Here is a 15849-nt window from a genome sequence, read left to right as displayed (position 1 = left end):
AAAAAAAAAAAAAAAGACTAGACGTCCACTCATCATCCTCAAAAGCCTTTATTGAGGGAAAACAAAATCCAAAACTACATGGCCTTGTTAAATTTTTAGTTTTAGGGGCAAACACTTTTTCACACGGGGTCATCTAGTTTTGGATTTTGTTTTCCCTCAATAATAAAAACCTTAATTTGAAAACTACATGTTGTGTTCACTTTTGTTATCTTTTACTAATATTTACATTAGTTTGATAATCTCAAACATTAACGTGTGACAAACATGCAAAAAAATAAGAAATCGGGAAGGGGCAAACACTTTTTCACACCACTGTACATACACACACACACACACACACACACACACACACACACACACACACACACAAACTCTAAACAAAAACACATTATTAATATACCAGATAATGACATTTAAACTACACAATGAACACTAGAAATCCACAAGTCTAGTAGGAGACAGTAACATGAGAAGTGATGCAGTGTCATGTAATTGCTCATTACACTAAACAATAACACTAATGAATTGCATGTACAAGGATAATGTTTTATATGAAACTGTTGATAATATAGTTCATCATAAGAGATAGTATCAGGAAAAGTGATGCAATATATTAGCACTCAGAGCTTACATCTTATTGCAAACGTAATGCATGCATGTACAAGAATAATGTTAAATATATACAAATCTATTGTTGTTGTTTGTAAATATAATACATCATAAGAGATAGAAGCATGATGCAATATACTAGCATGCTGAATATGCGGAAAAAACACATTCATGCACAATAACATACTTGAAAAAGTAGGATCATACACAATGTTCGCCTATTTTTGATCAGCCTTCGTTCCGTACATTTTACTGTGCAGTCAATTTACAATGTGCTAATTTATGCAATTATTTTATAAAGTATTGAAAAAGACTCAGATGGAACTGATCATGAACCTATGTGTGCTGCAGATGCAAATGTTCATTCTGGCTGACAGACAAATAAGTGCAGATAAATATGGAAATATATGTCAAGTCATATAGTTTATTTAAGTTTATTAAATAAGTTTATTTCTATAGCGCTTTTCACAACAGACAGTTAAGGTGAATGGTGTGCATTTATCCCTGATGAGCAGCCGAGCAATTTTTGAGCAATTATTCCACAACGCTGCTCATAGACTGTGGCAAGGAAAAACTCCCTAAAATGTAATGAGGAGGAAACCTTGAGAGGAACCAGACTCAAAAGGGGAACCTCATCCTCATTTGGGTGACATCAAGAGTGTGATTATAGCCTTTAAACAATACAGAACACTGGAGAGTAATATTATAAGTAATGTTCTTTCCACAGACTTATACAGTCATTTGTGTACAAATATGTACAGCAAATAAATTTAAAAGTTGAGGATCAAAATGCAGTTAAATCTTAAACACAACTGAGTCTTCCAAAACTGTACTGGAATTACTAAACCCTGAGTAAAATATCATAGAGAATGAACAGATTAAAGTGTCCCACAAACCTAACAGAGTTACACCAATACACATAATACACACTCAATTATTATTAAGACTGGTATTTAAAAGGCTTCCATGAACTTTAGATTCATCTTGAGCAATTATTCCACAACGCTGCTAAAAAAAAAGACATAAATAATACTAGAAACCCTCATAGACTTGTTCTTAATGGTTAAACTGGGAAGAGTAATGGCCTCTGCAGGTTCACACTGATACTTTGATACCTCCTATTGTTGGCGTTTTGTGTGCAGTGGATACCGTGAAGGATGCATGGAGCACGTTTGGAAACTTGTAGAGCACATGTTGGTATCTACTGGACACCAATAAAAATTATGAAGGTTGATATAAGCATTCAGGATCCAATTGGTTTCTGTGATGAATGATTATAAAATGAATCATTTACACAAATATACTATGTCATTAAAACCATTTGTTAATGTTATAATGGTTGACAACTGATGGTTTGTAACAATATCTTTATTTAAAAACTTTAGGATTTCTGTAATTGTTTCTATTGTTTTTGAGTTGTTGTTTTTTTTTAGAAGAGAAATTACTAAACATTTCCTGTATTTAATGTGGGAGTAACTGTCTCAGCTCTGATGCAAAAAAAAAGCTCTGCCCTCAAATTTTTTGTAGCAGGGTTTATTTATCATTGTATTTATGATTCAAAGTAACTTCAAAATTAATTTTGTAGAACTAAGAAAGTAAAGCTATTGTGGTGAAATCACTGTGTTGACCATAATAAACCAATAATAATGCGTGTGAGTATTATGCAATACCGCCGAGTGACAGCTGGGATGAAACCAATGTGCCATTGACTTTAATTCCAGAGCAAACTAATCTGGATTAAGCTGATTAACAGTGCATGTAAAGCTTTGGATATGTGTGAAATGGAACATAGCACTGAGAATGCGCCCCATATGTGTGTGTTTGGATGGATACATCTAGAGACTTGGATGACATTTGGATGAAGATTTATAAACAAAGTCTATTGGATTAACTGTTTTTTTTATTTTATTTGATCAATGATCACCAAAAACATAATGCTGAAGAAGTGGGATCGTGATTAGAAGAAGATTCAAAACAGGTTATTATTTTCAGATGCTGCTCCTCTGCTCCTGTTTTCTGTTCCTCACGTACCTGTCGCTTTACCTGTTATTTAACTTTCTAAGGAGTCTGTTCACATTAGACAGCGAGAAGCAGGAAGTGACAGCAAGGATCCGGAGAAAGAGATGGAGGAGAGGACGGATGAGACTGTCTACCAGGATGGCCTTCCAACGCAAGAGCACACACTAATACAAACACTCACACGTAAATGTGACACATCAAAGCATCTAGTTACTGTTTAGTGCACAATTTGGGAAGATACTGTAAGTAGATTTATAAAGCAGGTGTTGTTTTGTTTTAATACATAGTGCAACTGCGTAAATGAATAAACTGACTGTAATGTGTGTGGTACAGATATAATCAATTGTACAACAGGTAATTGCAGAATGAGAAATGCTCCAAAAATGGCAATATTTTTCCATATAGCGCCACCTGTCTGTTTTCCAACTGTAGCAACGCCCAGGAGTGGACATGACAAACAGTTAATGTACTGCCATTAATGAATGTAGCATCTGATAATGATGAAAGCTGAACAGATAAGAACTCACTCTTGCAAATGCACCCTTTACAAACTCATTTGCACGAATCAATTTGAGCTAAACAACCTATAAATAAGTGTGGCATCTTCAAGATTTATTTTCCATTCCAAAAGCAAAGTATTGGCAGCAATTTGGATCTAAAATGCCAGCCGCTAGATTCTAGTAATTTATTATTCATAAAAACAATAAAGAACAAAGAAGTAAGTCGGTTGTGTAATTATGTTTGATTATAAAGCACCAGTTCCTTAGTATTAAATTTATTTACACAATTAACACCATTAAATAACTGACAGCATATTAAACAAACTTGCAAATGAATTATAATAAATAGCCAGTTAATTGCAGTAAGATGAAAGCTGTTTAATATGCACATAATATTTTCCACATAATAAGTCACACAGCCACTGTCACATTGCTCTAAATTTGACTGTTTACAGAAAAACAATGTATACAACAATTTTGTAACCAGCTTTTCTGTATTATTTCATATTAAAGAATATTTTTTGAATGCAATTGCATTAATAATAGATAGCAATGTTTTACATAAGACATTACTGATCTGTCATTTAATCCATATCCCTATTTAATACTCATACTGTCTGTATTGTCTCACATTGTCTTTATTGTCTTGTATAGTCTGTTTTTGTCTTGTGTAGTCCAAGCTGAATGTATAGTTTTATTTATGTCTGTACTTTTGAGAGTCACTAACAGCTGGAACCAAATTCCTTGTGTGTGTGTCAACACACTTTGGCCAATAAACCTGATTCTGAGATCATCTCATATTGATATGATTTTTCCAATCATGTCTATACATTAAGCCATTGTATGAGCTACTGTATATACAAAAAGTACTAATAGTGGAATGTACAGATGTTTTAACAATGTAAAAAGCAAGAACATTCAAAAAGGTTTCTTGGACATAGCAGTGATTTTTTTTTTTTCTTTCAACAAATGCGTTCTTTCCATTGATGAATTGGTTGGATATTTTTACAACAGCTAAATTAAAAGAAATGACAATTTTGTATTCTAAGTTGCAGTATCTACGACAATGCAAAATAAAAATCCTATAGCCTGAAAAATATAAGAATTGTGACTGATCCGATATGTTATTCTATTCTATAGCTTCTATTCACACAAAGCCACCTGCAGGATTGTAGCAAAAAAAAAGAAAAAAAGAAATTAGACGTTATTATGATTGTAATGTTTAGTATTTGAAGTGAAGTATTTTACATACCACAGTTGTACAGCAGATTTATTTTGTGAATATCTAGTTTGCTTGGTCCATCACGTTGGCCAATAGGAATGTTTGGATCAGGTTTAGGGATTATAGTTGGTAATCCATCTTCTGAGAATGCATATCTGAAATAAGGTTTAAAATAAAAATCATAAGTGAGATGAATTGTGAATAAAATATTCACAATAATAAGTTATTATTGGTACAATTATGACAGTGGGCCCATGTGTCACTCTTTTAGTACAATCTGTGTGTAAATGTTTTTATAGGCCAAAACTAATAAAATAAAATCACCAAATTGACTCTTTTTTGATAATCATATTCAGAAACTTAAAAAAAATATAAATATACAAATATATACACCTTTCCTACTAGCTAGGTGTTTTTTTAAAAAAAAGCACAATATTAGTTGATCATATAAATGTGCACATAATAATATAATATAACTGTAAATGTTGAAAATGTTAGTAGAGAGATCATGTTATGAGTATGAGACATACTGTAGGCATTCTGCTTACCTCCCATAATGCATTACAGAGTCATAGTCATACACGGTGTTTAAATTGTTTGTCTCATACTTTTTAAAATTGTGCTTCTGCCCTAAAAAGAAAGAAGGTTTTTTTTTTATAAATAAAAATAAAATTAGTGACAGCTGTAAAGAACAAAGAGGATGGAATGAATAAAACAAACCCTCTATTATGTTTTCCCACAGGATGGTGACATAGCGGTCACGATCTGAACGAGACTGCTCATGTACAAACCCAAGCACATGCATAAGCTCATGAGATGCCACGCCTGACCACATGCACGCAGGAGTCTGCAGTGAAAGTGGCTGTGGTCCTCCAATCCTTCCCAAGAAGGACCAGCACCTGCAGCATCAATAACATAGTCAGCAATATTGAACCTATATAGGCCTATATTAGCCAAAAATTTCACCATGAAACTAGAAACATTATGCTAATAAAAACTATTTACTGTAACTGGTCTTAAAGAGAGCTGACACTCTCACAATCACATTTGTTGGGTTTCAGGCCTAATTAATAAAGAATTACATAATATGAAATATTAAATAATAATAAATAATGCTGTAATAACAGCAACAAAAACTCCAACAATACAAAAACTAAACTTTCTTTCGGGCTTTGCCACAGCGGATCATTCGTATGTTCAATTTGGCACGTTTTTATGCTGGATGCCCATGCTGGATGCCCTTTTTAACGCAACCCTCCCCATTTATTCGGGCTTGGGACCGGCACTAAGAGTGCACTGGCTTGTGCAACCCTAATGGCTGGGTTTGGTTCCCTGACCGGGAATCGATCCGAGGCAGTGGCGGTGAGAGTGCCAAAACCTAACCACTAGACCACCAGGGAACCCTTCAACAATACAAAAAAAAATTTTATTAAATTTTTGGGGGGTTATGTTTATTTTACCATTGTGTGTGAACTGAGTCTCTAATTAGGCAAATCTGAAAAGGTCAGCATTTTTATGAAATACTCAAGCAAACATCAAAGCCTTGTCAAAAAGTAATTAACTGAAAGTCTTGACTACGATTTTTTTGCTGCTACAAAATGATTGGTTGATTAGATAACTGGTGCTCCTAATGAACTAAATGGTGGGTGTATATTTCTCAAGTTTTTGTCTAAAATATGATAAAGAGCAAAAAAAGCTTTTTCGTGTTAAATTGTTCTGTGTAAACTGCATATTTATGGTTGTGACAAAGTAATATTATTGAGTAGGAAACTGAAATCACTTAATATTATGCTGTACATATAAAAATGTTTCCAGTCAATAGATGCAAAAAGAAAAGAAAAATACAAAGACATGTATTGCAAATTTCATAACTTTCCCTTTACACTACAATGTAATATGGCAAGTTATCATAATGCACTAAATACCATAAGCCTGAGTGATACTAGATGTATACTATACCAGAAGTTAACTACATTGTTAAACAAATGTTAATGGTTGCCAGTTCTATTAAGCTCACCCATATTTAGGCTGGATATCAACAAAGTCAGCTTGATGCGTACGAGGCACAAATTTCACACACGTCAAAGATGAGATATCCAGCATTCCCATCTCAATTGTGATCCGGTCCATATTATCTGTAGCAGAATAATATTAGTTTTTAAAATTTTTTAAAGGGAAAAATATCTTAATTATTTGTCTTAGTCCTATTGCAGACATGGTGGCGCATTATGAAAAAAGTCAAACTTAAAAAATGCTTTAGCTTGTTGCTGGGCCACCAGAAATTGCCAGAACGGCTTCAATGCACATTGGTGTAAATTTGACAGGGTTCTACACTCAATAAATTGTTTGAGCATGTGGTCGAGATGCTGTGTAATATATCACTCCGGAATATCAAATCGGTGTTCGAATGATTCGAGATCTGGTGAGTTTGATGGCTGTAGCATATGATTTACTTAATTATCATACTTATTAAATCATTCAGCGAGCCTTTGTATCCTGTAAAATGAAAATGTTTTATCATTGGATAAAGGTGTTACAAGAACTTCATATATTTTTTAAATGATGCTCAAAAACATGCTGGCATCATTTAAAAAATATATGAAGTTCTTCATATTACAGCGAACCTGAAAAAAGCCTGCCAACTGCCAACATACACTTTCTACATATTGACAATAAAGTGAAGGATGACTCATGTACACTTAGTATATTAGATATTAGTTCCATATCTCTGCAGATTAATGCTGGTATTTGAATAAAAACATTTCTGGCAGTCTGACCACATCCTCCATTTTTATTTTCATGTACTTGAAGTGCAGTTGCTACAAATTGCATTAATGCACATGCAATATGTGACTAAAGCTCTTATATTATATATAAGGTATTAATTTTTAACCCACCGTAAAGAGGAGAGATGGTGTAAGGTACGTAAACAAACCCATCCACCGATTTTGGCCAGAGGCAGTTTTGGTTTGGACATGAAATTGTGCTCCTCGTACCATAATTCGCAATGTCACCTTCCCGAAAGGCAAAGCCCTGAAAACGTGACATTCCTGTGGAAAAAAAAAACACCTTAATCTATATATTTCAATACTGTTTCCATTTTAAAAAGTAACTTTTAACAACCTTCCAAATTCATTATATAAGTTCTGTAGCAAATTTGAAAAATCTTAAAGAACTTTTTATGTATTTTGTGTCAGTCAGTACAGCTCATAACTTACTGTTATTTGCTACAAGTATCTTTTCCATTGGATTCATCTCCTCTGGATACAGAAACTCCTCTAAAGCAACAAATCAATAACATTACAATAACTTACTTTAACAATAATCAGAATGAAAAACAGGAATAACACAGCAATATTCAAAAATACTGAATCATACACATATACACTAAATTGCCAAAAGTATTGGGTCATGTGGTCATAAGAACGGTGGTTTTTAAACATTGCATTCCACATTTAGTCCCAATTTGCTCTTCTAATTCCCTCCACTTTTCTGGGAAGATTTTTCACTAGATTTTGGATTGTGCTTATGGATATTTGTGTTCATCAGCTATTAGGGTGTTAGTAAAGGCACATACTGATGTAGGTGAGGAGGCCTGGGGTGCAGTCAGCCTTCCAATTCATCCCAAAGGTGTTCAGTGGGTATGAGATCAGAGCTCAATAGCAGCAAGATCTTTCTCTCCAATGCATGTAAACTAGATATTCGGGTTTAGGTTTCCAAGTTCAGGTGAATGCAAAATTTTATTATAGCGCATCTAAAGACGTCTAGTACAATTGAGGGATTGCCATTTTTGTGGTAACAGTTTGGAAAAGTACCACATACAGCAGGAAAGGGAAGGTAACCCAATACTTTTGACAATATAGTATATATATATATATATATATATATATATATATATATATATATATATATATACAGTCATGTGAAAAAGTGTTTGCCCCTTCCTGATTTCTTGATTTTTTTGCATGTTTGTCAAGCTTTAATGTTTTATCAAACTAATTTAAATATTAGTAAAAGATAACACAAGTGAACTGCATAGTTTTTAAATGTAGGTTTTTATTATTGAGGGAAAACAAAATTCAAAACTACATGGCCCTGTGTGAAAAAGTGTTTGCCCCCCTATTAAAACTGTGGTTTATTAAACCTAAGTTAAATTTCTCTCGCCACACCCAGTCCTGATTACTGCCACATCTGTTCACAGTCAAGAAATCTCTTAAATAGGACCTGCCTGACAAAGTGAAATAGACCAAAAGATCCTCAAAAGCTAGACATCATGCCGAGATTTAAAGAAATTTAGAAACAAATGAGAAAGAAAGTAATTGAGATCTATCAGAGTGGAAAAGGTTATAAAGCTATTTCTAAAGCTTTGGGACTCCAGTGAACAACAAAAACACTTTTCACACCACTGTATTTTATTTATATATATATATATATATATATATATATATATATATATATATATATATATATATATATATATATATATATATATAGTGTGTGCAACTTTTGACTGCTAATTTAAAAATTGAACAATGTTGCATTTTGAAAATAAAAATGAAATAAAAGAAAATTTTACACTGAAGGAAAATGTGTGTGGTCTGAATCTATATATATATATATATATATATATATATATATATATATATATATATATATATATATATATATATATATATATATATATATATATAGATTAAGAACCAGAGAATCCTGTTTCCAGAAATTCCTGATTTTACCTGAATAACCTCGTTTTGGTCTTATTTTTGCTTCATGGATTGCAGAGGAGTTCTGTAAAAAAGAAAAATGTAAAAGGCATATTACACCTGTTCTTCTTTTTGCAAAAATCAAGCCGTAACGAAGAAACCATGTGTGAAAACTAAGTATAACTCTTTCTATACTGCTTTCAAGGGATTAAAAAATCTCGCAGCTAGTTGTTGTTAAATAAATGCCCTTGATTAATTGATCATCTGCATGTGTAACCTCCTTTATAAAAACCCAAGTTTCAGCAGCTTGCTGCTTTAGCATTCCGGTACGTGTAAACAGAATGCTAAGGAGGAATGACATCAGCAATAATCTTAGAGATTGCAATTGTTGCTGTCCACCAATTTGGGATGGCGTATAAGGCCATCTCAAACTATTTAAAATTATCATTCTGCAGTGAGGATCATTATTAAGTGGAAAACATTAATAAACAAGATAGTTGCCAATACTCCTGGGAGTGTATGTCTTGAAAATCTTAAACATCCAGCAAATTTACATCAAGGTCAGACCTTGCAGTGTACAGAGAAATGACAAAAACCCAGGATTTCTATCTCAGACTCTATACTGTAGGTCTTTGTTTTCATGTTAAATGTAAAAGTTCAGTACAAAAAAAAATGAAAATGAGTTGTGAGAAGAAAGTCTTTTCTCTTAAAAAAAAAACTTGCCAGCATTGCTGAGGCTTGCAAAATAAGTTCTTTGGACATATGAAATATAAGTGGAGATGATGGAAAAATACATGGCACCATGTTTGTCACACATACAAACTGTCAAGAACAGTGTGAAAGGGTGATGATTTGGGCTTGTTTTGAAGCCACAGGGTTTGGGAAACTTACAGTCATTAAGTTGGCCATTAACTCTTCTCTACACAAAAGCATTCTAGAGTCAAATGTGAGGGCCATCTGTGTGACAGCTAAAGCTTGGCCAAAATTGAGCCTTGCAACTGGATGATCTCAAACACACCAGCAAATCTACAACAGAATGGCTGAAAAAGATCAGATTTAAAGTGTTGCAATGGCTCATTTCAGACCTCAAACCAAATGAACGGCTGTGGCAGAATCTCTTTACAGGCATTTACATATTACAAACAGCTGTGCATTTACACCCTAAGTCATACAGAAAACAATTACTTCAAGTTATGGCTGCTAAATGTGGTTCTACAATCTGTTGAATTATAAGTTGTGTACTTAGTTTTAACACGGTTTCTCCATTTCGGCTTGTAAAAAAAATAAATCATGACATGTTGTAGTATGCCACATGATGTTCATATTAAGTTGTATTTACCTAATTCTAAGACCTGCTAAGGACCATATGATTTTTGTCCTGATACATAAAACTATAGAATTCAAAGAGGGCATACTTTTATTTTTAGGCCCTGTATATGCAGACACACTTTACTTGACATGATTCTCTTATTATTATAACAGTTTTTCTCTTCGCATACACCTTTTAATTCACTATATGACACCAAAATACACTTAACTACTATATACAAAAAAAATGCCTGAGAAATGACCATTAAGCCGAATTTTTTGCAACATTTTTTTACATCTTTATTTCCATAAAATGTAAATTTTCTAAACACGTCTGTTTTTATATGGTTTAATACGCTTAACAATTTTATATTTTTACCTGCAGAGGAAAGGTCCAGCATTGCATCACCATCCCGTAAAGTAATGCTAAATGGAGCATTTTGTAGTTCTGACAGACAAATTTGGCAGGAAAATATACTGAGTTTAAATTTAGTTAAGTTTGAGTTCTTATATATTGCCACACTCTCACACACACACACACACACACACACACACACACACACACACACACACACACACACACACACAAACACACACACACACACACACACACACACACACACACACACACACACACACACACACACACACACATATAAAGCTCCTCCCATATTAAACATGCACATACAGCATTCATTATTTGATAGTAGGACAAATCCTTAATGTCAGGTAACAGCGTATGTAATTACTATGTGCACTACAGCACTAAGTAACAAGTATTATGTGCACTGCTTTGACTGGAGAATTTGTGTCCTAAATCAGCAGGTTTATGAGAAGCAGTTTAAACTGACTGAGGCTGAAACACTGATTCAGCATGCACCGACTGAACACGCTGCACTCATAGTGTGTTAGTCACTGCTTTCAGGACAATTCAGCATATGCTTTGAAAGCTCTACTTAATGCTCAACCATATGACACACAATTATATATTTTTCCTCATCTAACACATAATTCAAGTCAAGTTTATTTCTATAGAACTTTTCACAACGAACATTGTCTCAAAGCAGAATGTAAGCGTAAAGGTGAGCAACGCATATTTAACTCCAGCTCCAGTGGCATCCCACCTCATAAAGATTGTGGACCTTTAAAGGAGTAGCTGCTGACCCCGCAAACATCCCAAACCATCTAGAGACGTACCAGCGCCATTTAGATCCCACTTCATGTGGAGTTTGGACATTGGACCTCTTTGAGTGTTTAAAGGCTCTGGCATGGAGAAGCTGGTGTTGATTCTGTGATGATCTCAAATGTCGAGCTATTTTATGATTTGCTCAGTAGCTCCTGCTTCCATAACCTCAAATGACTGTATAAGACTGTAGAAAGGACATTACTCATAATCACACATTCTGGTCATGTTAGTTCTCATTCTCCAGTGTTTTTGTATAATTCTAAAAACTTAATTTTATAAATACATTGAGCAAAATGAACTATGTAAGTAACATTGTATTGTGCGAAGCAGTCGAAGGTTATGATGACTGAACAATTAAATCTTGTTTGTTGTAGACAAAAATGTAAATGAACACAAAAAACATCTTATTTCAGTTAATCCTGTGAATTATGTGAACAAGTTCAAGTTTATTTCTATAAAGCTTTTCACAATGGACATTGTCTCAAAAAAAAGATTTTTTTAATGTGAATTATGTGTATTAATCCTAAGTGAGAAGGATGGTATGAGGTCATTTGGGTGATATCAAAAGTGTGATTATACATCATAAAAACAATACAAAACACCAGAAAGAGAGAAATATCATGAGTGTGTGATTATGACTAATGTCCTTTTTTGCAGTCTTATACTATCAGTTGAAGTTGTGAAACCAAGAGCTCCTGAGCAACTCATAAAAAAGTTCAACATCTGATTATTATAGATCCAACATCAACTCCTCCATGAATAATGGTGGAAAAGTGTTTATTTTTCACAATAATGCAGACTGAATTTAAATCAACATAGTCATAAGTCAAGCATAAAACAAGCATGGTGCAGTGGTATTCCTGCTGCAGTTGGCGTATATAAGCACTTACCATTTTTAAACACTAGGCACAATAACAGTTTCACAGACCTAAACAAATATGTGATATCTAGGAACACATATTCACCAGAATGTAGTCAGTAAATAACTTGTCGAGCTGTTATATATGCATTCTTTAGTTTTTTTGTTGTATATTGTGTGCATTTTTCCTGAAGTCTTTTCAAGTTCTTTTCTGTTGCTCTTATAGCTTTGTGATGGTTAAGAGCTCCTAATAAATCAGTCCATACATGCTTACAGGTTTATATCATAAGGGAGGAATATACATGGGCGATCCCCATGCACAAAGCAAAACTGATCAATAATCTTCTATGCAAGGAAATGTGAGTTGAAAAGTGCGTGCAACATGCAAACAAAATATATGGAAACGTTTAAATCCATTATTATGGATTTTCACTAAAACTATTTTATTTTATTTTATTTTATTATTATTATTTTGCTAAAAAAAAACTGGATGCTTTGGCATGATTGTTTATCATACAAGAAAAATGACAAATGTTCCCCTCTGAGCTGTATGCACACTGACCCAGCAACCTCAAGAAAGGTTTGTTAATTAGCTAATTAGCCTCAGGTGTGTAAGGAAAACTAGTAGTACAGGAGGACAACCTTAAACCTTTTCTTACACATTTGTTTGATTGCTTTAAGTAGGTAAACATGTAAGAATACTCATCTTGAAATGAATTCACCATTAGATAATCCTCATGATAAGTCCATTCAACATAGCAAGGATGTTCAAGTAAGTATTTATTTATTTAAGTGCAATACTGCAATATTACATTGGTTCTGTAAACATTAAGCTGTTAATCCTGCATTAACATGTGCACATAAAAAGAAAATATAGTGCAATGCTATTTAAAAAAATGCCCATACCTGTATAAAATAGTGTTTTAGGGCACTGATTGTATTAAAAAAACAAAAAAAAAACAAAGGAATGATGCATTCTATGTTGCAGTGCTTAGTCAACATTACGCTGTAATATAATAGTGCTGAAGTGGATGATATTCTGCTGGATGATGTTATAATTATGCTAAAATGTTGCATAATAACATGCTGGAAATGCTAATTTTATGGTATGTAAAGCTCTGCCACTAAAACAAGACAATGCCCATAATACTATTTTTTGAAGAGCTGCTGTGTGGTCCTATGATACAGTCCTACACCACAATGCAGATAAACTAAGATGCTCAAATATATTTGTCCTTGCCATAATACTTCTATTCAATTACAATGTAGAAGCTGCAAAGTATGCACAATTTAGTCATTTTAAGTATTACAGTGCCACAAGTGAATCAGTGAGCAACAGGAGTATTATTCAATATTATTCAATTTATTATCTTCTAAAGTCCAGAAGAAAAGTGTGAATTGTGCCCACAAAGTGATTTAAAGTCAAATCTACTCTAGAAACCTAACAATTCCCATGCATTGATTAACTGATTGCAGAACCACATTTGGCAGCAATAACTTGAAATAATTGTGTTCTGTATGGCTTTACACATCTCTCACATTCTGTGATATGCAAATGCCACAGAGAGATTCTGCCACAGCAGTTCATCATATATATTTTTTTCATTTTCATGTTTGATGTGAACATCGTCTGAAGTTCTTGTCCTGTATCTTTTTTAGATTAGATTGGATTCTAACCAGAAGTGCATAGTGACTTATTTACAATATATTACAGTAGATAAATAAGACATGAGGTCCATATATACAGGGATGAGGCTGATTAATGTACAGAAGTTGCAGTAGGTAATAATATATGGTATATGGAGTAATATACAATACACTGTGCAAAGGTGATGCATAGACAGACATGTCAGAAAATAATGTATTAAAATAACATGATATAGTAATGTATATATGATACAGTATATAGTATATGGATGATGGGATACATGCAGGTAGTTGGTTTGAATGAGGCTGATTAGATAATCGCATAAATGTAAAGTTGATCAATTTTCTTATAAAGACTATATTATAAAATAAAATACAATTGTATACAAAATCCTAATACTGTTACACTTTGGCATGTGCTGTGATTCTAAAATTGCACAGTATGAAATGGGTACAAAAAATTAAATGTCTTTTTGTGCCTACAGAAATTTTACACAAAGGTGTGTGTGTGTGTGTGTGTGTGTGTGTGTGTGTGTGTGTGTGTGTGTGTGTGTGTGTGAAATTCAATTCAGTTAAAACAGTCATTTTAATTTCTTTAAGAATTTGCTTAAACGGCTGAAGGATGCAACTTCTAAACTGCAGCAAGTGAAGGCTGAAAAAGAAGTCATAAGCATGGAGGTCCATCAGAGGTAAAAAAAAAAAAAAAAAAAAAAAAAAAAAAAAAAAAATCGTGCAATGCTTTTGGTCAAGTGCCTGTTAATGGTCTAAAAATGTATGTTTGCAGGCGTGAAGAATTGGACCGGAGGATGCTCTTGTTGCTGCATGTAGACGATCGAGTGTGTGATGCATTAATGGAGCTGGAGGCTGCAAAACAGAAAAAACAGACGTTGACCCAACTGAATCAGTCATTGGACACGTCCGCTCGGTATAAACCGTATAATAACTTGGTACAATTAATCAAAGATGTCAGGATTCACTCCAATAATTAACATCTCATCTTCTGAACACAGAAATGTGGATTAGCACAGATTAACATATCTTATTCTAACATTGTATCAATTATCAAGGCATTAAAAATGTTTTGCTATAATACAGGGAGGTGAAGCTACGCAATGTCTCTGTGAGTATCATGCAGAACCAGGTGAAGGAACTGGAAGAGGAGGAAAACAAGCTGAAACTGCAGTGTGAACAAGTAAAGAAAGAACTGGATAATGACCAGGAAGTTTAAAAGTAATCTGGCTACTTAGCATTTGTTAATGTAAATCTAACGTGTGTAATGCAGAACCTCACAGTCCACGGAGGAATATCAAACAAAGTATGTAAAACGTGTGTATCAATTTTTTATGGCATGACTATATCCTTCATTTAGTTTTACAGTAAACTGTAAAAAAAATATAACCCATAAACAATACTTTTGTACCCAATAAAGTCTTTAATTAGAAAATGGAAAATATTCTGCTTTAGATTTGTTATGCAATACATTTTCTGTAGATAAAGATTGCAGATTATTCAAAGCACCTTTTATACTTTTTAATTATTTATTTAATAAATAAATGAACATAAAGTATTTCTAATTTTAATTACCTTTTATCTTGAAGTTTATGGCCACTTTTAAAAATAATAGATGTAGTGCTGTTATCATCACAACTCCCAGGGCATATGCTAATACACGAGGTCCATTCTTTGTACCTGAATTGTTCAATTAGCTGGATTTTGCTGTTGATTTGACATGATTCGGGTTTGATTCTTTGAAGCTTATCACAAAGTTCAAGCAAAAGGCTCATAAGCTCAAGTTT

At 33.4% G+C, this 15849-nt stretch overlaps 2 protein-coding genes across 2 annotated transcripts; one reads left to right on the top strand and one right to left on the bottom strand.

Annotated features, from left to right (window-relative positions):
• Positions 1-2976: 2976 nt before the first annotated feature.
• hce2l1 (high choriolytic enzyme 2-like 1) lies at positions 2977-10956 on the bottom strand. The gene is made up of 9 exons (XM_083537818.1): positions 10741-10956; positions 9087-9138; positions 7569-7628; positions 7248-7400; positions 6368-6485; positions 5071-5249; positions 4899-4980; positions 4381-4505; positions 2977-4289 (listed from the first exon to the last, which is right to left on the bottom strand). Exons 1-9 carry the CDS (start codon positions 10798-10800, stop codon positions 4276-4278), a joined length of 843 nt encoding a protein of 280 aa, XP_083393944.1. The 5' UTR covers positions 10801-10956; the 3' UTR covers positions 2977-4275.
• Positions 10957-13008: 2052 nt separating this feature from the next.
• On the top strand, positions 13009-15464 carry LOC310723221 (uncharacterized protein). Its single transcript, XM_083535990.1, has 4 exons — positions 13009-13178; positions 14654-14742; positions 14838-14978; positions 15149-15464. The coding sequence occupies exons 1-4, from the start codon at positions 13119-13121 to the stop codon at positions 15279-15281; spliced, it is 423 nt and encodes a 140-aa protein (XP_083392116.1). The 5' UTR covers positions 13009-13118; the 3' UTR covers positions 15282-15464.
• Positions 15465-15849: the final 385 nt, after the last annotated feature.

Source organism: Silurus aristotelis (assembly GCF_946808225.1).
Source record: "Silurus aristotelis genome assembly, chromosome: 3".
Lineage (NCBI taxonomy): Eukaryota > Metazoa > Chordata > Actinopteri > Siluriformes > Siluridae > Silurus > Silurus aristotelis.
Note: the sequence above shows the minus strand (reverse complement) of the source record. Positions and strands in the feature narration are given on the sequence as shown.

What these genes read in the sequence shown, in the direction of transcription:
- hce2l1 (XM_083537818.1), bottom strand. Translation starts at nt 10,800, where the DNA reads ATGCTCCATTTAGCATTACTTTACGGGATGGTGATGCAATGCTGGACC. An exon ending in GATACTTGTAGCAAATAACA is followed by an intron (nt 7,401 to 7,568) that starts GTAAGTTATGAG and finishes TTTTTTCCACAG; the next exon opens with GAATGTCACGTTTTCAGGGC. An exon ending in CACCATCTCTCCTCTTTACG is followed by an intron (nt 6,486 to 7,247) that starts GTGGGTTAAAAA and finishes ATTCTGCTACAG; the next exon opens with ATAATATGGACCGGATCACA.
- LOC310723221 (XM_083535990.1), top strand. Translation starts at nt 13,119, where the DNA reads ATGAATTCACCATTAGATAATCCTCATGATAAGTCCATTCAACATAGC. An exon ending in AACATAGCAAGGATGTTCAA is followed by an intron (nt 13,179 to 14,653) that starts GTAAGTATTTAT and finishes AATTTCTTTAAG; the next exon opens with AATTTGCTTAAACGGCTGAA. An exon ending in TCATTGGACACGTCCGCTCG is followed by an intron (nt 14,979 to 15,148) that starts GTATAAACCGTA and finishes GCTATAATACAG; the next exon opens with GGAGGTGAAGCTACGCAATG.